At 42.3% G+C, this 27960-nt stretch overlaps 1 protein-coding gene and 1 long non-coding RNA gene across 3 annotated transcripts in view; one reads left to right on the top strand and one right to left on the bottom strand.

Annotated features, from left to right (window-relative positions):
* Window positions 1–27960, top strand: part of LOC114597092 (heparan-alpha-glucosaminide N-acetyltransferase-like) — a 167036-nt gene that overhangs the window by 138033 nt on the left and 1043 nt on the right. The window contains exon 15 of the mRNA XM_077930881.1: window positions 14909–14986. Coding sequence (XP_077787007.1) covers window positions 14909–14986 — 78 coding nt within the window. The remainder of the gene's footprint in view (window positions 1–14908; window positions 14987–27960) is intronic.
* LOC114597093 (uncharacterized) lies at window positions 15960–26604 on the bottom strand. Of its 2 annotated transcripts, none has more exons than XR_003706703.2 (3): window positions 26334–26604; window positions 25498–25613; window positions 15960–17999 (listed from the first exon to the last, which is right to left on the bottom strand). It is a non-coding gene; the product is annotated as an uncharacterized LOC114597093 (long non-coding RNA). The 2 variants fall into 2 exon arrangements; XR_003706702.2 differs by lacking the exon at window positions 15960–17999 and adding an exon at window positions 21702–24742.

Here is a 27960-nt window from a genome sequence, read left to right as displayed (position 1 = left end):
GTTTGGTTTGGGGCTCATCCACAGTTGGCCTCATCTCAGCCCACCACTGATATGTGTCCCCTGACAGATTACTGCAGAGGCAATGTGGTCTTTGACATAAAAAAGTTTGCCAACCCCCAGACTGGATGGACATTGGTCTCATCCACCAAAAAAAGTTCTTCTTTTCTTAAGTGACTATATCCAGAGGTAAAATGGGGGTAATGTGAAGCAGTGTGTGGTTTAGATCTTAACTTTTGAAAAAAATATAATATTCCTCAGCAGTGGGTTTACTTCACGATACATGATTTAATGTTTATAGCATTTTGTTATAACTGGAAATCGGAAATATAATAACAACAGGACCCACCCTTAAAGCATAAGGGAGTATTTATGTTTATTTCATGTGTTATAATCTTTAAAACACATGCATAGTAAACAAAGATTATTATTATTTTTGGTTTATTTTATTTTTTAAAAAAAATATGTTTATTGAAAGGCAGTGGCTGACAACATCAGTCCTTTTTTCTTTTCTTTTGCAGAACAATAAAACAAATACATTTCCTAAATTGAGATAAAGCCTTGATGAATTGGGAAGTGGAGATGATAAGCTATGCTTCTTGTGGTCTCTTTAATTGTATTCATTCGAAGTTCTCATTGGCAGGAAATTACATCAACCACTAACTCCTTTTACAGAAGGACTATATCTGATAAAAGAGGAGGAAGGGGGGAAAAAATCTGGCAGGCACCTATGAAAGTAACTTTACTCCTCTTTCAAATGCCTTTCAAATGCACTCTGACGGAAAGATAGGCATGTAATTTTATGAAAGAACATTCAGACAGCTGTGAGCCTGAATGCTCACGTGCTTGTCCTCAGAAAATCAGAGGACTTAGTCATGTCCTAAGAATATTCTTTGCAATGTGGAAGGAATATTGGTAAAGCCAATAGCCTTCCTTGGAAATTGCTTTAGAATCCATTGCCTTTATGAACATAATTACCACGTGTTCTTGTTCTTACTCAAATTTCTGGTAGGCAAGTTATTGAGTGACCTGACTTGTTCCAATGGGGTGCAGCCCATGAGGCATGCTGGGCAAGGGGACCAACCTGGAATGAAAAGGTGCCCAGTAGTAGCACATGGTAGCAATGAATAGCTGGTATTCGTAAACAAGGTAACAGGTTGCAAAGAAGTAAGTGATCACAGCACTCAGGATCAACAGGGCCAGGGACAGAGCCAAGATAGTGGCGACATTGCTCCTATAAGGGGCTAACTTCACCTGAGCTGTTATATCCTGGCACAGGCTTCATGACGGCCCAGGCCTTGCCTCTTAACTGGGAATGGAAAGGAACTCATAGAGCTTATGCTCTGGCAAAGAGCATTACATGTATTTATTTGTTTTTATTTTCTTCTAACTCGGCACACTTGCACACGTAGAGCAAAGCAAAAGTTAACATTGTGCACATTCTTCATAACGTTTATGGTATTTAAGTACAGCATTCATCAGTTGCACTTTTGGTCCCTTGGGAAACTTCAGATGCATCTTTTGGCAGTTCAGGTGGTTGTTTACAGGGATCTCAAGGAGTTCTGAATCAGAAAGCAGTGTTGCTTACCTGAGTAAATCTTCATGAGTCTTCCCCTACCTGGGGATTCACATGACAGAATGCTCCTCCACAAACAATTTCCGTGTAGACAGAAAATTAGCATGCCAGCGAGAAGGCTAGGCTTCAGTTCTGTACACTGACATCCTAGTTTTCTTTCTGTCTACAGGAAATTTTGTGTGTGTGTGTGTGTGTGTGTGCGTGAGAGAGAGAGCGAGAGAGAGAGAGAGAGCGCATGAGAGAGAGTGTGAGAGCGCCCCCAGTGGCTGTTTGAAGCAGGCACTGGTTTCCCTGCACAGTGAGCTAAGCCATTTTCTGTATGGCTCCCAAGGATCAATTTCTGCTTCAGGGGCAATTAAGGAAAGTCATTTCCAAATTAGGTTTATATGCTGAGGGAGGGGTGTCTGGTGGTCCCCCAAATATGGATAGTGTCAGACTGCAATTCAGGATTTAAAAAATGCAGACAGAGGAATGTGTTGTCCCAAGATAGAATATTTGGGAGCAGTACTTGGACAATGAAGATATTCTTCCTCTGCCTATCAATTTGCTTAGACCACTTTACTTCCACCATGAGAATACTAATTTTAAAAATTAATGTTTGAATAAATGTGAGGAACATGATGTAGAGCTTGGTTGGAAGGAATTCTTTCCCATTCCTTCTTGGTTGGGCTTATTTATGTATTCAATTGTATAAATGACATGAAATATTAATTCTGCATTTATGTGTTCAAAGCATTCTGCTTTTTCCATCAGAAATTGTGTTTACTGCTCCCCCGTTTTTAACCTCTCGGATGTTTACACTGAGTTATGTCTCAGTTGAATACTTATGACCCATATTTTACATTTGTTTCTAATTTTCCTCCATCTGGATTTATCCTAACAATGACAGGTATAAAAACCCACGATGCAATATAAGCTATTTACTTAATAATAACAAACCATGCAAATTCAATTGGGATTTCTTGAGGTTCTCCACTTGTATTTTAAGGCGCCCTAGGAGATTATTGTGTTGGTCTTTTAAAAAAATAATTAAGGCATTTTATGAGTTTGGACAACAATTTATATGTAACAGGCATGTCCAACAGGTCGATCATGATCCACCGGTCGATCGGGGTGGTGTCTTAGGTCGATTAGCTTTGTGTTCCAACTTTGGGCAATCCCCCCCCAATAGATCACAGCTGGTCTTTTTATACTGTGAGTAGATCGCAGCCTCTTGGGAGTTGGACGTGCCTGATACATAACAATTGTGTAATGCTACTCAGAAGAGAGAGAGAGAGAGCCCCCAGTGGCTGTTTGAAGCAGGCATGGGTTTCCCCGCACAGTGAGAACTAAGCCATTTTCTTACGCGGGTGGCGCTGTGGGTAAAAGCCTCAGCGCCTAGGGCTTGCCGATCGAAAGGTCGGCGGTTCGAATCCCTGTGGCGGGGTGCGCTCCCGTTGCTCAGCCCCAGCGCCTGCCAACCTAGCAGTTCGAAAGCACCCCCGGGTGCAAGTAGATAAATAGGGACCGCTTACCAGCGGGAAGGTAAACGGCGTTTCCGTGGCTTGCCAGATGCAGCTTTGTCACGCTGGCCACGTGACCTGGAAGTGTCTCCGGACAGCGCTGGCCCCCAGCCTCTTAAGTGAGATGGGCGCACAACCCTAGAGTCTGTCAAGACTGGCCCGTATGGGCAGGGGTACCTTTACCTTTACCTTTAGATCGCAGCCTCTTGGGAGTTGGACGTGCCTGATACATAACAATTGTGTAATGCTACTCAGAAGAGCTAGAATCAGAATTGTTGAATTCCAGCATTGTGAGTTCTGAATAACTTTAGACTGCAGAGGAGGACTTATGTGACTGAATGCATGTAATGGAGAAGCTAGCCTTTCACCACGGTGTGCTTATTTTCTATGTACAGGATTTTTTTTGTATGAAGGATCACAAAATCAAGTGAGCCCAATCACCTGCAGTCTGCAGTGGTGCCACTCAGACACAGGTTTGTCAATTTCGGTTCTTTTAGTTTCTTATTTTCCCAATCTTTAATTCAGCTCTCCTAATTTGCAGCAATTCACTTTTAAAAAAAGCAACTCGTGAAATTTTGTCTGGATTTCTCCTAATGAATTTTTATGTGCACTTTTGACCAAAGTACATATTTCTGCAAGCAGTTTTCCAAATATAAATACATTTTAATGTTGTTTTCACTACTATCTTCCTTTTCAATGCACACTTTCCACTAATATATGCATTTTTGTACGCATTGGTTGGGTGGAGAACTGTATCACAGAATTCGGGTGTGGATTTTTAATAAAGGTTGTGTTTTGGTTTGCATATTGTTGCAGAAGGTGCAAATTTGATATATTTGACTTTAAATGCATATTGAATTTCTTGTATAGCCTTACCCTGAATATCAGCCTTTGTAGTTTTGCGGTGCGTACCTTGCAGCCCAGTTAGAAAAACTGCCATATTATTATTCTCCTTTCTCCCGGTCAACAAAATTATGGGCAAGAATTGGGCAGCATCCTCCAAACCAGGGCACCACAAAGTTGGAAACCATCCTTGCCAGTACAGTATTTATTGCCCTGTAGGTTTTCTTCTGTAACGGCTATCCATTTATTAGACTGAGAAGCAGAAGTGATGACATGTCACTAGGGTGACTCAAGCAGAAGAAAGAAATATTGGAACTCTTACAAAGGCATCTGTTCTCATGAGTTTGTTTTCAGATTTGACAGAGAGATGAATTCTGACAAAGCCACAAATGGGAATGATTACTTAGAAATGGAAGTTAGATACTGAATCTCAAAGGGTTACTTTCCCATAAATCTGTGCTCTCTTGCTGAAGTTTTTAGTGGTAAAGGGTGACAAGAAGTGAATATGCTTAGGACTTAGCAAACTTAATTCAGGAGTCAGACACATTTTATGATACATTCCCACATGGCTTTAGTTACTTTTCTTTTGTTCAGGCAAGAATGCATCGATGTTCTCATTTTCACCCATATTTGCAGATGCCACTTTAGGTTTAAGAATATGTTAGTATGCATTGGAAACATTATTTATTTAGAAAAATGTGTCATATGTTTACAATGCTAAACAAGTGTAGCCGTGACAGACAATCAATTACAATACAAAGTAGAAAACAAGGAAATCGTATTTATTTAGAAAGATAGAAGAGAAGGAGCCAGAAAGGGGCAAAATAATAAGAAAGAAAAGAGGAAAAAAGAGGGAGAGGGGAAAATGTGTGTGTGTGTGTGTGTGTGTGTGTGTGTGTGTGTATACATTCTCTGCATCATGTTTGGTTTGGAGTGGGATGTAATTGGAAATAATGTTTATATAGCGGAACCTCGTTTTTTGAGCGTCTCAGAAGCTGAATGATTCGGAATCCAAATGCCAAAAACCCGGAAGTGAATGCTTCCATTTTTGAACACGCCTCGGAAGTTGAACGGCTTCCAAGGGGCATTTCTCTATTTTCTCCATTGAAATTGCTGACCGCCCATTGCGTCTTGGTTTGATGAACGTTTTGGAAGTCGAACGGTCTTCCAGAATGGATTATGTTTGACAATTGAGATTCCACTGTAATATTAATGCCAATAATCATGTTAGGGTTGTAGCCAACAAAATAACCTGGTTATAGAATGGAAATTCCCCCCATATCTCTTCACATGCCCCACCCCCATCTGTTCTGGAGATTTCAGGGAACCTCTAGAACAGACTTGGGCAGCGCAGAGGAAAGGAGAGGTGGGCGGACTTCCATAGCAGAAGCCCTTGACAAAAAGGATGACTTCACTGAATACAACCTTTGATATCTCTCCACAATCAAATCAATTAAAACATACGACTGTACATTGTCTTGAAATCTTCAGTTCCAATGGTTTATAAATAAACTCTGCCTTTCTATGAACCTATAGTAAAATAATAAATGATAAAATAGTACTATTTTACTAAGATGCATAGTAAAAGTATTTAAAGAGATTGTTAATCTCCTTTGGCTCTCTCCACCATGTGCTTATGGTTTAAAAATAGCTGATTGAGGACTATCATTTTAATTATGCAACATTACACTGTTCCTAGTCATTTCTTGAACCATATTGGTAGTGGCGCCTGCCCTGTGGAACGCCCTCCCATCAGATGTCAAGGCAATAAGCAACTATCTTACTTTTAAAAGACATCTGAAGGCAGCCCTGCTTAGGGAATTTTTTAATGTTTAATGCTGTATTGTGTTTTTAATATTTGGTTGGGAGCCACCCAGAGTGGCTGGGGAAACCCAACCAGATGGGCAGGGTAGAAATAAAATTATTATTATTATTATTATTATTATTATTATTATTATTATTATTTTCTTGTATAGCTTCACTTCAGTCTGACTTGTACAGGAGAACTTCCCAGTGAATGTTAGTTAGTACTGATGAGGGTGTTGTTTGGATTTTCTAATTCAAGCATAAAGGCAAAGCCATCAGATCAGCAATGGTTCACCTTCAGCTGTGGCCACTGAGTCACTTCTGGGCAGCCTATGGGACATTATGGGGCCAGTTCACACATACATGTTCATCACTTGTGAGTTAGCATGGAGTGGACTTTTCAGTCGAATGTGCGAACTCCATGTCTTCATGGAAAAATATTGTGTTTTGAATTGACTCTGAGTAATATGAAAATTCTACATGTGGTGACTGGAAAAATTGCAATTTAATGGCATAGTCAGGGAGTAACAAACATGTATGTAAGAACTGCACCTTAGAACTGCAAGTCTGCAACCCCAAGCAAATGTAATATATGTAATTTTCACTGAACTAATAGGACCTCCTGTAGTTTGCAGGCCCCTGTGGATATGTTTAGATAAGTAGATGGGTTGTGCATCTTTCACTTAGCTGTGAATTAGGTCAGGATTGTCTGAAACAGGATGTGTAGAGATGAATTCGTTTCTAAACTTGAGGACAAATAAGATGCTGTGGAGAACTGACAGACTCAAACTTTCACTGTACTTTGTTTGGAAGCAGCACACCTCTAGAGCAGTAATTTAAGTCTTACCATCTCTCTGATGTTGAGCTCTTGCTGCGCGCTTGTTTAAGCTTCCATCCTTTTCCTGTCACTGCAGGTGTTCCTTAGCTCTGTTAATACAGCTTTATGCATCAACAACATAAACAACACGGGCCAAATGCCCTCTGGTTAGAGACTGAGTATCATTTCCCCAATTTATAAGAAAGCGAATTGGAATGATCCACAAAACGATTCGTCAATTAGCTTGTTAGACATCTCCCCAAAGCTACAGTATATGCATGGCATCTCCTTCAGAAACAATCAGACAGGTTACAAAGTTCTACCCGGACACTGAGGTCCAGCACCGAGGGCCTTCTGGCGGTTCCCTCACTGCTAGAAGCCAAGTTACAGGAAACCAGGCAGAGGGCCTTCTCTGTGGTGGCACCCACCCTGTGGAACGCCCTCCCACCAGATGTCAAAGAGAACAACAACTACCAGACTTTTAGAAGACATCTGAAGGCAGCCCTGTTTAGGGAAGCTTTTAATGTTTGATGTATTACAGTATTTTAATATTTTTTGGAAGCCGCCCAGAGTGGCTGGGGAAGCCCAGCCAGATGGGCCGGGTATAAATAATAATAATAATAATAATAATAATAATAATAATAATAATAATAATAATAATTATTTAACAACGTTATTCTGAGGAGGACACAGAATCATTGATCAGTGTTTAACAACCTTATGATCTCTTGGGGGTGGGGAGAGAAATGCAAAGGATGCGTGCACAAAACATCATCCACAGTATGGGAAAAATCATGGCTAGCACATGCACAGACCATGCATCAATGCCTTACACACAGTAAAGTGTAGGAGCAAGTATTGTGCTTATGTGTGCACAGGCTTACACGTGCAGCATTAATGCGCATGCCCAAATGATGGGTAGAATTCAACATTGCACTTTAATAAATGTTCCACCTGTGCAAGCATACCAGCTTGCCAGACAGAATAACCCACCTTTCCCTTTGTGCAGTTCTGGGGGTTTTGACCCCCACCCGCTGAACCAAATTTGTGCAATTTTCCTCCTCCACGTGTCCATACTAGGAAAAGGAGGTGGGGTAAAGTTGCATGGCATAGGCAGTTCCTAAGAACAGACAAGTTATGCATGTGGACTCCATGCCAAATGTTCTGCTCTTTGTGTGCGGGTGTGGATGGAAGTGGAGGAAAGCATGAACTGGATGCTGCCTCAGACTTTGAACTGGCCATTCAGTTGTTATTGTTTCCCAAAACTTCTGGGTCTTTCTTAATTGCTCTGCCCTGCAATTTTGCATGGCAGCCAAGTGCTAAATGGTACTCCCCCTGGGAACAAGTAATCACATTGCTGTGAAGTCCTTTTGGTGTCAGTCCCAGCATCACCTACCAGGTGTTGCCTCAAATTTCTTAGAAGGGCAGGTGGCTAAAATATGTCTCTCAGCACCACTGTATTAAGAAGCCGATTAACAGTGACTCATGGCCGCTCCAGTTTCCTGTTGATGATTTCTCCACAGTCAACAAAACCTCGCCAAATAGCCGAGACTGTGTTTTAAAAAGAAAAGGCTAACCTTTAGAAAGACCTGGAGTTGATACGTTCACTTGTGCTGCTGAAGCTGCGGAGAGCAAAGCACAAATCTTTTATTTAAAAACACTCTCAAAGGTGGCAGAAAAAATCCTTATACTTTTGGATTTTGCAGTGCAGCATGTTTCGCATAGTAATGATACAGATGGAATGAGACATCTTTTCATTGCACTCTCACCACATTGTTGTTGCTGGGGTTCTACCCTTGTGGGACAGCCCCAGCCAATCAGTTCTCAGTGTGGTTGTGGCCGCAGGTGATTTAACCGCGGCACAGCCGGCCAGCACCCTGCTTTAATTCCACGGTGTGTGTGTGTGACAGCTGAATGTGTGTCTGAGTTGACATTCTGTCCCTGGCATTTGGTCTGTGAGAGCCCATTCACATGTGCAAAGATTCTTCCCTCGAAGCAGCCCATAGCACAGAGGATACGTTTTTTCTTCCATGGTCTCCTGTATGCATCGCTGTGGCTGCTGCCAAAGCTGCCCTTGTAAAAAGAACAGGAAAGAGGAAGGAAAGATTTGCATGGGGCGGGGAGAACACCCTACAAGTTGAGCATAAACAGAGAATGGGAGAAGAACCTTCTGGCATGAAAGAGAGTCTTTAACCCTCTTTTGTTGACCACCAGAATTACGCTTTCCATTTTTAAGTTGCTTGGGAAGACGATAATCAGGCACAGCCCAGGTCTGTAAAGCTGCTTTCCAGCTGCTTGGAGGGGGTGGTGCAAGGCATCTGGGCATTGGCAATGCTAGCCAAGCCCTGGCTCCGTGGCCCACCTAAACAGAGGGAATTCTTTTCCCGGGCAGCTGGCAGAACACCTCTTTGCTGGGCATGGGACTGCCACATGCCCTGGCCTCCACAGGAGACACACAGTCCCTCTCTGCGTCTCTGTTCCTTTTTGGCCACCGTCAAACGAGGGCGATAAACGTGGCTAAAGATTACTGATCCCACATTGAAGAGCTGCCCAACCCAGCTTCAGGTCCCCCACTAAGTGCCTCCCTCCAGAACCCACCACTCTCAGTCAACTCTCAACTGCTTCCCCCCCAACATTCAAACTCCCTTGCCAATCTTCTCCCTCCACCAGAATTCCACTCTCTCTCTTCCCCCCTCCCTCTCTCCCTGCTTGACTTTCCCTTAGGAATTCTAATAGCATTACCTCAATTACCCTATAACACACAATACTTCTCATAGATTTGTGGGGGGACCCCACTAAACCCTAAAAATTAATAGATGGTAGGAATTTGGGATTATTTGCCATTGAACTGAAAATGGAATGGTTCTTTATTCTTCCTCATTTCTTGCTTTCTTCAGTTTCTGTTTCAGCTAAGTTTTCCTTCTCCATGTAGCTGCCTGTTGCTCTGCCCTTTCTTCTCCTTCTGACCTCCTCTTCCCATTGTGTAGGCAAGAAATGCCACAACACTGCTGCCACTGCCGCCACAGATGGCACTTGCACCACCATGTTGGGGATCAGGCAGTTGGAGTACATTACATCCATACTGTACCAGTTGCACTGGTTGCAGGTGTATTTCTGGCCCCAGTGATAATGATAAATCACCTGCACCCCCATCAAACCTGCCCAGGTGCCTGCCAACAAACACAATTAGGTTGGTGGGCACATAGAACAGGGCCTCTGTAGAAGTGGCCTGGCAGTGATAGAATGCCATTCTGCTTGAAGTTAGGTAAGTTCCGAGCCTCAGCATCCCTCAAGGGCAGGCATCAGTGAAATAGTGGACCTTTTCTGGATACTGAGGCTGGATCTAGTTATTCTCTCCAGGTTAAAGTAGGAGCCGAACCTGACAGACAGTGGCTTGCTTAAGACTACTTACTGAGTTCATAGCTAGGGTGAGATTTAAACTCGGAATGATAAGCTGGGCTTGGGCCAAGGCTTTGTTCTGACCCCTTCCTTTTCGAAGAGTGTTTTGGCCTTCCTTTTTGAAGAATACAACCAAATGTTTCTCGCAGAACTGAATTCTTTACAACTTGAATTTTCTGGAACTATATTTACAACCCCTGACATTTAATTCCGAGTTGGTTCTCCGCAGAGTCCCCCTCTGCACTTGAAAAACAGTATTTTTAAAAATGGAAGGGAGCACAAAGAAGTTAGCCTTCGTGGCATGCGTTCAGTTATTAATCACTGTGACAGCCACATTTTCTTTCAGACTGAACGCTACTCGCAAATACCAAGGCATGATATTAGCTTGAGCGAAAGAAGACCAGATATTGAATAAAGGACTCTCTTTTTCTTATTTCTTAAAATATTGGATTGATGGGACCCAGGCAATCAATACTATTCTTTTTCTCATTAAAGGCTCTTGCAAGTATTTTGCTCCAGAGCCTCAAAGAGCAAATTTCAGCATAAAGAAATCTGTCAGTTTCTAGTAATGGTACATTAACAAGTTAAGTAAAAATTATGGATGAAATGTTTAAGCCTGATTATGGAGTGCCATTGGTTTTAATGAGTTTTGATAGGAGGTTCAGAGACTCAAAACCACACAGGCCTCATCTTTTCCTTAGTTTAAGACAATGCAATCTCTGTCCTGCACCTTCTACTGCTCCCATAGCAATTCTGAATGTTGTCTATTCCAAGTGTTGTGAGCTCCTATTGGATAGTGCTTGTGACATCAAAGTCCAGTGAGGATATTTCCCTTGTCACGCTGCAACGGCCTCTTTGTAGATAGAACTCTGCCCCCTCTCCCCCTCTGCATCTCCCTTAAACCTGTTCTGATTCCTCAACCCTCCAGAGAAGATTTGGAGAGTGCACAGAGTGTGTATTGCGGGGGAGGGGGGGGAGATGTCACTAGCAGGTGTCAGGAGCAGGTCAGCAATAACTCACACAAAATCAGTGAAGTTAACTCTTTAATCAAAGAAACAGGACAGCTCAGAAAGTCAGGCCTAGTGAGTACAACAACGCTTCCCGGTAGATCTTGCCCCTATGAGGCAGTTGTAGGGACTGACAGTACCCACCTTTTCCTGAAGTCTCCTCCTCCCCCAGGTTCTTCCCAAGCAATCTGAAACTTTGTTGCCTTGCCTGTCTTTACTCTGCCCTCTTCATACCTCTTCTGGTTCTGGAAGACCAGGAGGGAGGGAAGCTGGTTGCAGCAGGAGGGGGAGACCCCCTGGCTTCTTCAGCAGCCTGACTCATCTCTGCCTCTTGCCCCTCCCTCCTCTCCAGTCACTGATTCTGGACTGCTGTCTGTCACAGATTCTTCCTGCTCATTAAGCCCTGTTACCTCTTCAGCTTCCAACATCTCTTCTTCCCAGCTTGCTCCCTCTTCCCCCTCTGACCACTCATAGTCATCCTGCTACCCATCCCTTGGCTCTGAACCTTCTTCTCTCGGGGGTTCCCCAGCTGGTACCTCATAGCAGTGCTCTGCATCCAGCCAGTCCATGACAGGAGAGTAGGACAATTCCATTGCTCAAGCATAAATCCTTGTGCTGACAGGATGCACTAGTTGGATACCATCTTAAGAGTCCAAGCTCCTGGCTGGAGAGCAGAAAATGAGTGTGAAGATGAACAAGAGTTCTACCCCAAAATTAACTTAGTTCACCTTTAGTTTGCTCTGTAGTTATGGGAATGACTTTCGGGTGCTGTTCAGCATTTTTTGAACTAGTTCAGTGAACTTTCAACTGGACTAATTCATTCCAAGCTTCACTCCACTGCTTCTTAGTGATGTGATTTTAACCACTGCTGCTATCTGGAAAGAGATTGTTTTCATATGTTTATGAGATTCATAGTTGATTTTTGACCTCGTTTATGATTGTTTTATGTTATGAACTGTTTTGAAAAGCTGCTGGTTTGACTCTGGAAGATGTTATAAAATATTTGAATAATAATATTACACATATTAAAATGGACATCCATACACAAACCAGCGCTAAATGCAGGAACAAGCAAGTGTATAAAAAAATGTATCCCCAGTGTGTGTTTTAGTGGCACATTGATGAATTGAAATTTGCAAAATAAGACTCCACACTAAAAGAGGTACCTATTACCTCCATTCATTTCTGGAATCTTGCAAGTGTTTTTCCTACCTTTGGAACATGGTGGCATTCTGCATCTCTGGCCTTACAGGGAGGTAAATATTCCATTCATCACTACCTTTGCAGGATCAGGACGTTCATACCATTAATTACTAGAAAGAAACAAGTTTCCTTCACAAATAATGGATATTGATGCCTGCATTGGCTTAAGGTATTGTTTGTTCTAATGGTCCCAGTTGGAAACTTTTAGCAGGGCTGGCAAAGATTTCTGCTTATCCTCCTGAATGGCTCCCTACTCAAGATGCTTTATGGAAAAATGCCACAGACTCTTTCTGCCTGAGAATTTGATTTCACTTAAAACAAATAATCTTCCTCTGCAAACAGACTTCTCACCACACAACTTAGCCCTGAATCAGGTCACAGTTCGGCTCACAAAATCGCTCGTAATCTTAGGTGATGACAGTGCAATTTTGACATATAGATGGAGACACTGCCTGATTCAGGAATAGGATCCTGGGAAGAGGTTATAGTGAGAAGAAGTTCAAGAGTTTTTAGATTCCTGCTGCATTTGCACTTTAGAATAAACATATGTCTGGACAAGGAGAGAGCCATAGGGACATTGGAGGAATCTGTGAAAATGGACTATCAAGCAAATTTCCTTCCTCCACCTATTCAACACCTATTGGACTCTAGCCAGGAAAGCTGCTCTTCTTAGTTCTCTACAGTTAACTTTTTAAATGCATGCACACTTTATACATAGATAGATACATAAATTGTTTTGCAATGTGCATTATTTGCATAGTCGTGGGGGGTATACAGCTTCTTCTTTATTTGTTGCTAAAGTGTTGTTTGTTGCCAAAGGCAACCTAAGTGCTTCCTAACCATGTCTTAAAATACCCACCATGGTATTGTTGTTTGTTCTCCCCCCCCCCCAAAAAAAGACATTTAAATACCATCTCTTTCAGAGTTTGGAACTCCCTCCCCAGGTCTCATGAGGAAGCGTTTAAAGGTCTAGGGAAGAGACAGCAACCAGGGTACACTGGTGCAGTGCAGGCATTATGTGAATTGTGAATATTCCTGACTTAGACAGCCTTAAGAACATAAGAAGAGCCCTGCTGGATCAGACTAAAGTTCCATAGTCCACCACACTTGTTTCCTAAACCAGGGAATCAGATGCCCACAGAACACCACAAGCAGGACATGAGTGCAATAGCCTCCCACTGTTGTGCCCCAGCAGCTGGTATGCCATCTTGGAACAAGCATGTAGCCATCATGACTTGTAGCCTGACTAATATGCAGTAGCCATGTTCAGCAGCTCTTCTGAAGAAGTTTGCAGGGAGCAGCGCCTGGCTGAGTTTATGTTTAGTAATGGCTACTGCCAGAGATTTAGGGACGCGGGTGGCGCTGTAGGTATCAGAGCCTAGGACTTGGCAATCAGAAGGTCGACGGTTCGAATCCCCGTGACGGGGTGAGCTCCCGTTGCTCGGACTCTGCTCCTGCCAACCTAGCAGTTTGAATGCATGTCAAAGTGCAAGTGCAAGTAGATAAATAGGTACTGCTCTGGCGGGAAGGTAAACAGCCAATAAAGCAAGATGAGCACCACAACCCCAGAGTCGGTCATGACTGGACCTAATGGTCAGGGGCCCCTTTACCTTTTACTGCCAGAGACATGCTTTCCTTTTCATCAAGCCCACACCCAGTCGGTTTCTCTCCGTTCCTCAGTCCCCCTTTCACTCCTCTGTCAGTTCTGCTTCTCTTCTCAATCCTGATCCTCCACTTTGCCCATCCCAACTCTGGGCTGAAAGCGGAAGTGGGTCAGCATTAGTGCTGTGCTGAAACTTGCCCTCCCAATTCCTTGTAAGTTTTATTCTGTGTTGTACAGAGTTTTGAGATTCTTTTCTTTAAAATATAAAGCAATATAGAAATGAAAGAATAAGAATAAGAATAACGGGACTTCTGTGTATGGGACGGATCAGTCGGTACAGCATGAGACTCTTAATCTCAGGGTAGTGGGTTCAAGTCCCACGTTGGGCGAAAGATTCCTGTATTGCAGGGGGTTGGACTGGAAGACTCTTGTGGTCCCTTCCAACTCTACAATTCCTCAAGTCTATGATTCTTCTCTCTCACTCTCAGGGTGCTTTAGAATTTATTCATAATTCTGGTGGCTACAAGTTTCAACTTAACTTATCATTGTGAGGTGGCTGAGGCAGGTCTGTGTGGTTTTCATGTCATTAATGTCTCTCCAGTACACTGCACCCCCTCCCAACTCTCCACACCTTGTTTTGAAAAGGCCCCATAGGAAGAGTTAGATCATGATGCCTTCCCATGCCAGACAGCACAGTGAGTATTTATAGAATGAAATGAAGGCGTAATCACAAAACATCTTGACCTACCTCAAAAGGAAGGCAAGCATAAGAAAAATCCTGCTCTCTGTCTTGAGGATTTCATTGTGATTTTCTCTTCCCTCTGATAATTTATGAATGCTGTTTCTTCTCTCAGTAATTGATGGGGGATGGTTGGGGGGGAAATGTGGGAGCATCAGAGAGCCATGTCTCAGGCACAGAAAACTGACGGTCTGATCTAGAAGACTTCCCTGCCTTTGTTCAAGTTACATTCCTCTCTGCCAGCTTCTGCCTGTGGCAAAATGTATGTGTTCAAGCTGCCCTTTGCCACCACTTTAGCGAGTTAGCTTGCCTCTTTGAGTACAAGGTGAAAAATAAACCATATTAGCTTACTGAAAATAATCACTGCTTCCCTGATTTTTTTGTTTGTATTTTCATTATGTTTCTCTGATTTGCAGGCGGGGAAGATTATCCTAATGTACCGTCAGCAACCACTGAGCATTTTAAAGAGATTTCTCATCTGGGCTGTTTTGCTGGTGAGTCGTTGAAGCCTGATGTTTTAAAGATAATAGCATTAGCGGTGCTGCCAGGCCCTCGTTATTTTTAATTACAGTAGTTGCTTACAAACTGCAGATAATCTAACAAGAAGGGAAATGGTCCAGGGCCCCAAAGTATTGCAGCATGCCATCTTGTTATCTCCAACTGCTCTTCAAAACATCTACTTCTGCTATAAGGTATCTAAACAGGAAGTAATCTGGTACAACCCTTGTTCAGCTCTTCCCTCTTTCTTGGTGGGGTCAGGGGTGGTCCATCCTGTTTTGCCACCTGAGGCAAAATGGGTAGGTGCCTCATACCTCATGCCTCACGCTTACCAAGTTCACACAACTTCAACTTCTGGCAAGATCTTGCAAGACGTCTGTTAGATCTCTCCAGAAACCAGGTGCTTCTCCTTGCTTCTCTGGCAGGGGCAGTGGTGTGCGAGCAGACAGGATTTTTTAAAAAAATCCCCTCAAAATTCAAAGTTCAGTTCCCATTTTCCCCCACATCACTGGAGATCGAATAGTTACCATTAGCCTATTTATCATCATTCTGCTTGCTGGCTTTAATGGAATCAATATTAATTACTGAATATCAAGTGTAGTCCGAAAACAAGACACAGGGCTGTTAATGTCCCTGTAGCTTCCAGAGAGTGAAGAGGGCTTATTGACATGATGGTAGCCGTTTCTAGGACCACCCCTGTTCACCTCCTTAGAAAATGATTTCATGATTTCATAAATTAAATCATGATTTCATTATTCCATGATTTGATTCATGATTTCATGATTTGATTCATGATTTCATGATTTGATTCATGATTTCATAATTTGATTCATGGATTCATGATTTAATTGAGGATTTCATGAATTCATTATTTAGTTCATAGTTGTTTTTCATGAATTCATGATTTGATTCATGATTTCATTATTTTCATGAATTCATTATTTAATCATGAATGCAGGATTTCATGAATTCATGATTTAGTTCATGATTTATTTCATGATTTCATGATTTCAAGAAAAGATGCCTTGATTCAGCAAAGAGCCAAATTCAGCAGAGGAACTCTGGAAACAAGTGGGTGGGTTGCCTGGATTCCCACCACCCTCTGTAGCTGTGCACATGGAACCCTGTCAGAAAACTGGTTTGTGTTTCCTTTTCGGAATGAGGCAAAGTGGAGACTGTGGTGTCTTTATGATATAGGGTTTATTTACATATCCAGGCAACCCCCAGTGTGTGTGGGTGTTGTATTCTGGGTCAATGCATGCGGATGGCAAAGTGCATGTAAGACTGCTACACTACATTTTGCCCCTTTTCCAGCCACAGTCGGATTGCCATGATGTGTGCGTGCACGGCCACATGTCAGTTGGACACATGTAAATCAGTCACTGCCTATATATACAACCTGAGCCTATGATGGAGGGGTTCACAGCATTAACGCCCCCAAAGGGTCTTTCTTCTCCCATAGTCACAGCTTTGGATTCAAACAGACCTCTGACCGTCTCTCCAGCTTGCTGCTTTTTTCCTCACACACACTTTCAACTCTGAACTCACTATCCATGAGTTGAGGGAGGGGGCCCTACCCATTTGCTGTCTGGCACAGAGCTCCCTCTCCTTGGCTTTCACAGTGCCCCATCACCTTTCTTTTATTCTCTTAATGGTGATCACCTGAACATAGGAAGCTAGACTGGTATGATTAGCTTTTAACACTTGCTGGGTTCAGAAATTAGGTGTCTTGGACCCAGTCTAACCTACCAAGACTTGATTAAATTCTAACACTTACGGGATCCAGGAATTTAAAGGGGTCTGGCACTCCCAAACTCATAAGAATATTGTCCTTTTCCATATAACAGTTTTATAAGTTAATGTATTAAGTCACTTTATTGAGGAAAGGAAAACTCTGTTGTCTGAATTCAAAGGCCAGTCTGAGGTATTAACCCAGGAAGGGTAGAGAACACACAGTACTCCTCCTGTTCCTTCCCTTTCTATTTTTGTTTTCACCTGGCTTGGGGCCCATTGTGACATTTTATTAAAAAAAAAATTATATCAGTTCTCACCATATTTCATTAAAGCACTTAGCTAGAATGCTGAAAATCTCTCCTTCATGTCCTTTCCCTTCCATTCACCTTCTAACTTATGCACATAATTTTTGAGGCCTGCTTCAGGTCCAAAGGCATGGTTTGCCAAGACGCAGACAGGTTTCTATGTGTTCCTCTCAGGAGTTGTAGGCATGCCAAATGTTTAACATCATTGACCGTGAAACACAGGAAAGCCTCTGCGACAGCCAATACCTCTTGCAACAAGCTAGTGATCCACTTTTGATACTATGTTTTTAACAATGAAGGATGCTTTAGGAACTCTCTCTCTCTCTCTCTCTCTCTCTCTCTCTCTCTCTCTCTCTCTGTGTGTGTGTGTGTGTGTGTGTGTGTGTGTGTGTGTTTGCTTTCACTTAGATTTTTACCTAATCTAAATGGTCACAGTAAAGTCATCTGATGATATCCGTCCAAGTGTTAGGGGTTAAAATTACTGATAATTCAAGAGCTGCCGATGGGCTACATCTCCCAAACAACCAGTCTGTAGGTGTGAGGAATAGCAGATATATCAACTGGAACACAAGTGTAGATTAAGACATTTCATTATTTAGCAAGAAAAACTGACAAAACACTCAGAACAATATACTGTATATTTCATGTCTGTGGGTTTCAAAACTGATTTAGACCCAGCCTCTATGATGCCAAGCTTTAAAACTTCATGACTGGATAATTCCTATTTATGAAGTTATGTAAGTCCTCCTTTCATGAATGCCTCCTGGAGTCTGATGCTCTGAAACTAGCTAGCATCTCCTGTTTTCATGCCTTACTGTGCCTGTTAACTCCCCTACCTCCATCTGGTAACTCAAAATAAAATGTTCCATGTTCTGTCCAAAAACCACAGCTTTGAATCATCCCCTTCGTGCACCAAATTTCCTGCTAGGCTTTGCATTTACTGGACAATTTCTCAATTCTTCCTGAACATCTGTGATAGTAAAATAATACCATAGATGTCAGCTCTTAATAATTTGGGTAATTTTCCGTTGTCAGCTTATTTCAGCTAAAACTCATTTGGAGTTCAGTCTTCTCCCTTGCATTTTAAAGCAACAAACATTTATACAGTATATTTATAAAAAATATTTATACATCACTTTTCATTGTAAAAAAAATCTGAGTGGTTTGTAACAATTATATGTAACATTATGCAATAAAACTCATATTGAAGTGTTAAAATCAGAAATCAACTATTATGGGAAAACATATTCTTAATTGCCTGCATAAGTCTGGCGGGGTGGTGGTGGTTAGCAGGCAAGTTGAAACCAAAGATGTGCTGAATCTCTGTTGGCAGAGATCATATTGTGCCGATGACATTAACGGCTCTGATTCTTGTTGCTGTCAGATGAGCCTTGCCAACAATGCTCCTGCAGTGATTGAGCTGGGATCAGGTGGTCCCAGTGGTATGCTGGAACTAAGTTGTTCAGGGCTTTGTAAATTAATACAGGCACTTTGAACCTGGCTCAGTAGTAGTTGGGTGCAGATGTTTGTAACAATGGAGTCACATGTTCTCAGCCAGAAGCCCCTTCACCACCACCAGCAGTCTGACTGCTGCATTCTGCACCAGCTGGAGCTCCCAAGGTTCAAGGGCAGAACCCACACAGAGCACATTGCAGTAATCTAGCCTTGAGGTCACCAATGCATGGATTACTATAATGAACACACAACTTAAATCTTTCGGTTAATAAAACCATTCACAAAATTGGTTCCCATGTCCAAGAAATGGGTCACCTGCCTACCCTGGATGGGGTTGCACCCTCTCTGAAGGAGCAAATTTGCAGCCTAGAGGTGCTTCTAAATTCATCTTTGTCACTGGAAGCCCAGGTAGCTTCTGTGACTAGAAGCACCTTTTACCAATTGCAATGGTTACAACAACCATGACCATTTGTTTGGCTGCTGTAGATCATGCATTGGTTAATTCAAGTTTGGATTACTACAGTACAATGCACTTTATGTGGGACTTCACTCACACTTGTTCTGGAATCTGCAGTTAGTGCAGAATGCTGCAACATGATTTCCCAGAGACCTGTGCTATCAAATATGGACTTAAAGGACCTTTAATGCCTCCAACAGCTAGTCACCTTCTAGTCACTGATGCAGAGAAGAACATTGCTTCATGCCCTCTGTATGAGCTGCCAAAGACATCTGGTTGACTGCTGTTGAAAACCGTGCGGCACTAATTGTGTTTCCATGCTCAGATGCAACAAGTTTATATCAAATGACTGATTCAGCATGTTGCCATCTATAACACAGATTTGATTCCCTTCAGGCTTCCCTGGACTGATAGTTTTGTGACTTGACCTTAAATATCTCTGAAAATCCTAATAAGCCACATTCACCATGTAGTGAACACTGAGACAGAACCACCAGCATTCACCCTTCGATTACATCCTGCCCATTCAGCAAGCATTTCTCCATTTCCCAAAGCACAGTGATAAAGATCTTTGCCACCCCCCACTTTTTTGAATGGCAGATCTTGCAGATCATCTGAACAAGATGATGGTTCAAGTCTGTCAAGACTGATTATGCCAATCTCAAAGATCCCCTATCTTGACTCCGAGGTGGGAAGAGTACCTCCCTGGTCACTTACTTGAATGAGGACTTGGATGATTGATGCATCAAATTAAGAAAATCAATGGAATGTTCATTTACAAAAAATTAATCAGTTTAGCATAGTTCTCAATGCAGTCTTGTTTGCTTCAACATAAAAGGCAAATGCCTGATTAATAGTGACAGCAAATGAGCTAACAAGTGTGCTGAAATGCACTTGGATCAGACATGCTGGAAAAGCTGATCAAGAAGTAAAACAGTTTCTCCTTCTATACCTTTTGGATTCTGCCCCCCCCCCCGCATTGTTCACCAAAAGTATTTCAATTATTTGTAGTAGTGGGTTGAATATTTCACATGTGGTAGTTGTTATGTGGTTTGAATTGCTTATTACTGCTCCTGGGCTACCAGAACTTGACCTGGTGAATGGTCTGAAGGCTGATAGGCCGCCTTAAGCTAATCAGGCCTGGCTTTGTAAACTGCTTTGATGGGAGAATACTTGGGAACCGGCTGTAATCTGCTCCAAGCTCCTCAGAGGAAGAGTGGACTATCAATTAAACAAATGCCATCCAGCAAACTCCCTCTTCACACAATGTTACTACATAAAGTGTGTAGCTGCTGTTAAATTGCAGTTGACTATAGATGCCCTTTAGATATTCTCCCAGCCATGTGGGAACAATTTATTGATGAGCAGCTCTTGCACAGCAAGAGGAAAATTTAACTACCCTGACTGCATAGGTGCCAAGGCTGGCCCTACCATTAGGTAGATTAGAGCAAGGTGGATTTCTCGGGGGGCAGGTGGTGCAGGGCAGGGGGCAGCATTGACATTATGGAGGACAGAACTGTGTGTGCCACATTGGCTGCTTGGTGCTTTGTAGCTGTCCAATTGCCAATAGCGAAGTAAGCTTCAACTGCTAGTTCATTTGGCTTCTGAACATGGAATTGAGGGACATCTTGACATTTCACTTCACAGCAAAACCTCTTAGACCGGTCCTGTTGGGGAGCATTAAAGGTAATTGAAATAGCAGATAAAATTATCTGCTACCATGAACTGTAGTGAATTTGCCTCTGCGATCATTTTGATGAGTTCAGTATATGGTTATATTAAATTACAAAACTGAGTCTAGCCATTGGGTCCATTTTGTCCAGTGTTGGCATCTGTGACTAGAACAGGTTCTTGTGGGTCACAGGCAATTGTCTTTTCAAACCATCTCACAAGAAAGCCTTTTAATTGGAAATGGTGGGTCAACTGGGTTATTTTTCTTTAAAAACTATGTCTTAATCTGTGCAGAATGGGTCTCCTTGCTTTCTGCCATTCCCCCCCCCCCCCTCTCTCTCTCTCTCTCTGGCTGTCAGCACAAAATGGTAGGGAATAGAAAGAGACCATTGTAGGTGACAAGTTGGAAATTATGTGTTTGCTCAGCCATGGTATAACAAGCCTGGAAGGCACAATTGACTGCAGCAAGCAGAAATATTTCCAAGCCATTGATCCAGGCTCCACACACCATGCAGGAAACCCAGACTGCAGCTTGTCAGAGGCAGTTAGCAGTGGCTTTTGTAAAGCTGCCTCCTTGAGGATCTGCTCTTGGACCTTGCTCAGCAGGGGGCCTTGATTTCTAAAGATGAGTACCAGTGTTTGGAAACAGGTTTGCTTCATTGGTTCATATGTTGTTTCACAGTTCCTCTAGTTACATGGTTGGATCTTCCATGCAGTCCTTAATGGGGTCGAATTCCTATGAGCAGAAATGTAAGGCCTTTCTGTAATAATCCATTTACAACAGACAAGTTGTGCAGGAGAAAGAAGGAAAGCAGTTGCACACATAGATGTTATTCATCTTGAAGCAGCATCAGTTCCATAAGCCGCAGCAATATGTTCAAACTGCTTCTTGCCTGTTTGTCTCCAAATCTAAAACTTCCTTTCCACTAGCTACCATTTGAACTTGCTTTTTACCTTGTAGGTAGATATGGCCTGCATTCCAGCCATAACAAAGGGGCACAACCCTAACACAGGTTGGGACACAATCCTAACTACTGCCATCACATCAGCACAAGGGTTTCCACTTCTGTAATGGGCCTTTTCCTTCTCTCCCACACCCAACCACACTCCCACACCCTCCCCAAATCTGCTCCAGGTGATTGGGGGAACCCCTAGAACAGATTTAGAGCATGTGCCGTGAAAATCTTTGCACTGGCAAAACGGTTTCCTTAGCTTTACATTGGATTCCACCTACAGTCCTTGTTAGCCTTGATCTTTGCAACACTGGAAAGTGTTTTGGTTTGCAGAAAATAAAGTATAATTAGGTTGAGCATTGGGTTACCAGCAGGCAGCATTTTACTCACCAGTAACCCTCTGTTTTGTTAGGTAGTCAGTATCAAGATCTAAAAAGTCATAAGATTCTCCCTGACTCTGCTCCTCACCCGACAGGTTCCACACCTTCCCTCTGCCCATGAGCTGCTGTATCGCAATAGACTCCATTTTCAGCTATGGCTCTACCTTTCCTGGCTTAACCTAAAACTCCTAAGGGGGGCAGTATTCTTGAAAATGAAAGCTGGCCATCATAGCTGAACATGGCATTGCCTTGTTCATGAACTAAAATTTCATGTCAGTATTATTTCTTATGCCCGGTGAAGGGAATGATAGAAATTGAAGATGGGCCATATCCATGCAAGATTTAACTCTTAATGGCCAACTCTGAAGCGCTCTTCTTATTTACATCTCCTCCTCTTTGTTCTTGCCCTTTGTTCTTGGGGGCAAGTGTTCTTGTCAATTGACAAGTGTTCTTGTCAATCTCAAAGGCTTGACAAAGGCAGCGCACATGACTCATGTCACCTTGAATCTGTCTTTGCATGTGCAGTATGTCTAGTGTTCATACACAGCACAATCTAGCATGGCTTTTTTAACAGGTCTGATTCTTTCTGGGTGTCACTTACGTTAGCAGTGGTGCAGTTAGCCTTGCCAAACCTTTCAGCTTGGGCACCTATTTTGTGATATTCCTGTTACTCAGCATTTAGGAGACCAAAGTGAATGTTTAATTCCACTAGTAACACAGTTCCACAGAGGGAACTCCATTTAGCGAGGGGGATTACTGCCCTTTGTTTCAAGTCACATGTGATTATCCTTTAGAGTCACCTATATTTCCACCCAACTCATTAGTGGTTCCACACATCAAATGGCTATTGTTATAAACACGCAGATCCCTTTGCTTAGCAAAACAGGATAAACTATTTGGTCAGTGTTGGAAACATGGCTGAAATTGCTCTTGAGGGTTTTTTTAAATAAAAAATTAACCATAACCAATACTCTTAAAATAGGCAGAGTTTCACAATTTAATTGTGCATGTATCCAAATGCAGTTCTTGAAATTTTTGCTCCCCTTAACAAAATATGAAATGGTGCCTCTGGTTTTATAGAGCACCTAAGTGAAATTCAGCTTCATGTGTGCTGGGTAACACTTTATTTGCAAAGAGGTCAGAGCTAGTATTGTCTCTTCCTCACACAGCCAGTCAGATTGTGCCTTTGCAATGAATTATGGGTCCGCCATCAGCTATCTGATCTTGCCCTTGCAGACTAGATGGCACTAATGAACATTGCCATGACACAAAATCAAACCTAATTTCATTTTGTGAGGGACAGCTGTGACTTTTGCTGTAAATATGATCCTATTGTGGTTTGGTGTGTGCACGCTGCAGTGATGGATAGCTGCATGTAACGTTAAGAAATGTTGCCATCACTTGTCAGTACAAGCCTATGTGAAATAAGCCCATTTTTAAAAGGCATTAAAAGAAGCTTGTCATTTTTCTAAGGCTCAAGGCAGGAAGAAACATTTCCTTATGCTAGTGCTATATAACAATTGCAGACTTAAAGGATGAATGTAAGGCAAGGATGGGGAGCCTCCATCCCATAATTTCTCTTTGCCTCTCTATCCTGCCCTGAGGACTATCTCCAGGACTGCTCCTTCTCTCCTAGGTTGGCCAGTTGAACATGCCCCCCCCCCCCCGAGAACATGCATCATCAAAAAAGAGAGGACCAAAGAGAACAGGGACTTATCATTTGCATAAGATTTGCATATGCTAATTTACATATAGATGCAGATGTAGAAATAATACTGCCATTTAAACAGGAATATAGTAAATCTTGCCAGGGTGGGGAACAAAACTGTGGGCAGGTGAGCTGCTTACAGTGCAGGCCAACTCCTCCTCTCCCTTCTTATCATTCTTTATTTTTAAACTACACTTGGACTGGACAACCCTTCAAACAGTGGACTCTCCTCTGTTCAGTAGTGCACATGGCCATTCTGCCTTCTCTCCAGGCCAGTCTTGCTTCATCAGACCACTCATCTCCCTGGATCTGCTCTGCACTCTCCTTAAGTGCTTTTGCCTGGCTGGAATGTGTCCTCTTTGGTGTGTTGGAGCTTTTCGAGCAGGAAAAACCAATGTGGTGCCCTCCCATCAGCCCCAGTCATAATGGCCAATGGTCAGGGATGATGGGAATTGTAGTCCAAAACCTTGGAGGGGGCTATGTTGGCTGCACCTGTGCCAGGGAACCACACACACACTCCATGCCCTTTGGCATTGGTGACACACACAAAATATTTACTGGGGGTATTGGCAGGTTCTTTTTTCTCACATTATCCTGTTATTCCCATTCCTGAATATACCATAAGCTAATATTATCAACTAAACAGAGGATCTCTCAAGGTCAGGCATATGGAGGAGCTGTGATTTAAGTGGGACCACTGCAATGTAGTCTTCAAAGTACTGTGAGATAGTTCAATATATTGCCCTTTTTTAAAGACAGCCAATGTGCAGTACAGGATTGCATGTCCCAGCTAAACCACTTTTTGACCAGTGAATAACATCTGTGAAACTGGATAACGTGTGCTTCAATGCACATTAGTCAGTTTTGCATGTGTTATTTGTTGCACCCATGATTTTTCTTTATTTCTTGGACACCAGCAATGATTGCTGCAGTAAACACTGATCAACACATGTGGTTGTGTATTTACACCTTAAATTTTGCGCTTTTACCTGCAGCATGAGGGCTTTTATTATGCATGGTTTTTTTTGGCTCTTTTCTGTTTTCCTCATTGTAAGCCTTTTCAAGGACCACATAGGTTGAAAAGCAGCTCTGCAATAAATATATAAATAAAATCATGTTTCAGCATTTTTTAATCTACTTTTCTCTGCAGGAGGGATGGGAAGTGAAATTTGCCATTGCATATTTGTGCAGTTTCTGCAAGACCTTGTAAACTAGACCAGAGAGGGGTATAATCTGGGAACGCCAATTCCTCCCCACCCAAACTTTTTGAATTTCAAACATATTTCAGGATCCAATCATGTTTGGAGCCCACACCCAAATTTGCAACATAAGTACATTTCTAACTCATTCCACACACACACACACACACACACACACACACACTGCTTTTCTTTTCATGCTAGTAACATGCCATTTTCTCACTCATCTTTCCACCTAAATTGCAGTGCTCTGTTTTGCTGATTTTAAAGCACAGAAACTGAACAAATATAGATTTTGGTGATCTTTAACTAAATTTTAAGTGAGTTTGAGGTGGGCTTGTGTACGTTTGAACACACCACAGTAATATATCTAATCCTGAGATTCTTCCCAACCTTTTATTACAGGAACAACCCACAAAAGATTTTCAAGGACAGTAGCTCAGTGGTAGCACACATGTGATATTTGAGTGCTAGTAAAATGCAATTTCCCTGCAAATAGGGCTGCCTCGCCACCTCCATTTACTGACCACTGTGCCTTCAACAAGAATCAGGCATTCAGAAAATAAGCACAGGCAAAATCATATGTGAAATCTCCTCTCCCTTTCCCTTTCTTTGAATTACCAATATTAACACAAAACTTGCTACCTTTAATCAGGGTCTGCAAGCAAGCTTCTGGCTCTCATTGCAATGTCTGTTTTGAAGCTAGTAGTGATTGTCTTTCGCATTGGTGCTGGCACAGTTCATCACCAAGAGATTTTTCTCTGCAAAGAGAAAAGACAGGGGAGTTCACACATGCAAAAGGAAAAGAGGAGGAAGCAGTGTGTGAGCCTGCAGAGCACATTCAAATTCTTAACCCGTGGTCAAGGGATAACAATATTATATCTGCACCAGGCCTTTGTTTGGAAAGTCCATAAAAAGTAGTGGGCCAACCCTAACTCCCAGCAGAGAGCAGTGGGACTGAACAGAGCATTGGAGCCATTGTCACGTCTGAAGTCTGGTCATTTATGCCAGCCAGAGTAGAAGAAAGAGTGGGTTAGGACTGCTCTGTAAAGGAACTAATTTTCATTTCTGATTATAACCATGCAAGAAAGTAGACTATTTTGCCATTGGCTTTTTCAGCTGCTCATTATTGGCTGGTGGGGAAACTATCAAAAACAGTTGTGTATGATCATTTTCTAATTACACAGAAAATCTCCCTGTATTTCCATCTCCTCCTGCCTCCCACTGCCCTGATGTTTGATTTCAAAGCATCTCCATTCTTGTGTTACAATGTGAAACCTGAAGCATTCGTTAAACCACCTCAAAGCTGATTTAACCACAAATCCATTACACTTTAAGGCAGTTGATACAGCTTGTAAAAGTCCTGAATTTCCCACACACTACAGATTAAACGTTTGGAACTATATCCATTAAGCTGTTAGTATAATACTAATATGCAATAGGGAAACGGTTAGCTATTTGTGATAAAATAGATGCCTTACCCAAGACTTGAAGATAAATCTTTACATGTCAGGTTGGCAACAGTTGAACAACAAGTATTATTCACACAAATACAATGTGCTTTTCTCTCTTGAGCCCAACAGAGGGTTTAGTCTTTGTTTGTTTTCAAAACTCCTTCAAAACAGTGCGTAAGTTATTAATCCATAGCTTGCTTAAATCTCACAAAAATCCCCCAGACAGGGTCTGCTTGAAGTCACCACGCTTCCACACTCTCAGTCAAAGAATCAGCTAACAGAACAACCAGCCAACTGCCAACTGCCAACTGCCACCTCCCACCTCCTTTCCCCAATACCATTTATTCTTTGTGAAACACATTTACAAAGCAAATATAATACAAATACTAACAGAAACACCTGCTAGATGAGTCATTTATTGACACCCAGGGTTAACAAAAGAAAATTTCATGTTTCTGCCTAGTTACTGAGTCTGTGTCCATGCGTGCAGGATTAAAGCAGGAATGGGAACTTATGGTCATCCAGATATTGCTGGACTCAAATTCTTATATTATATTATACTGGTTGGGTCTGCTGTAGCATATGGAGGGTCCCAGGTTCCTGTAGTAAAGTATATGATTCAAAGAGACGCAGCTGTTAGGCCACAATGCTGCACATGGCTGATGGGCAAAGTTTGGTTAGTGGGTCTCATATTGTATAAGACTTCTCTGGTGGTATCACTGCAGTCTCAGCTTAAATGTTCAATTCCAGTACAGGGGGTGGAGGGGAACTTGACCGGTATAGTACAAAATTCTGTACTTCTCTCTCTGCTGCTTTTTAAAAAATTTTTAAAAAAGAAAGGAGTAATGCCCCCCCCTTGGTATGAGGGACAGGGAGGCACCACAAAATGGGTACTTCCACATGTTAAATTCCCTCTCACTTCAAAGCAAAGCAAAGTGAACCAAACCAAACCAAACCACAGCAGCAAATCATTTCTTTTTCTCCCTGCACCCTGGATCTGACTCGCTGCTCCTACGGCCGCTTTGAATTATGACGCACTGTCACATTTATAGGGTGATTTCATCAATTGATTTATTTAATTAATTTAGCGTTTTTAACACCGCACAGAGGGTATGTGACAGAGTGTGGCATTAGCAATTTCCTTCAGCAATAGATTTATTTGAGTTTTGTCTGCCAGGATTTATTTGAAAAAATACCGAAGGCAGCTTTCTGGCCTTGCTATTCGTTGTGGTGCAAACACCAACAGCTTGGTGTCAAAAAAGAAGACAACCAGGCCAAATGTTCCTGAGGCTTAGAGACAGCAAAGCTACTGCAGTGGAGACTTAGCTTGCTTCCTTACCATCTTGTTCAGGATATAGGACTATAGGGAGCCTTTGGGATAAAGACATCCAGGTCTCCATTTCTCATGAACAGGCCAGTAAAGGGCTTCATTTGAGCCATGGCTTAATTCTAGAATGTGTCTTCAATAATAAGGTCCAAGAAAGAGCAAGTAACGCTGGCTGGCAGCTCATTTAAGTAGCTTGCAATGAGGGATTCATGTGAACCAGGCCTTGGAATCTATTTCTGGAGGCAGATTTGTCCCAGGGTCCAGCAGTTGCTGGCCACTATAGCAAAGGTTTATGCTAAGAACTCAGTGTAGGCATGATGTCAGAAC

Source organism: Podarcis muralis, chromosome 6 (assembly GCF_964188315.1).
Source record: "Podarcis muralis chromosome 6, rPodMur119.hap1.1, whole genome shotgun sequence".
NCBI classification, from domain to species: domain Eukaryota; kingdom Metazoa; phylum Chordata; class Lepidosauria; order Squamata; family Lacertidae; genus Podarcis; species Podarcis muralis.
The sequence above is the reverse complement of the archived record's forward strand: the minus strand, read 5'-3'. Positions and strand labels throughout refer to the sequence as shown.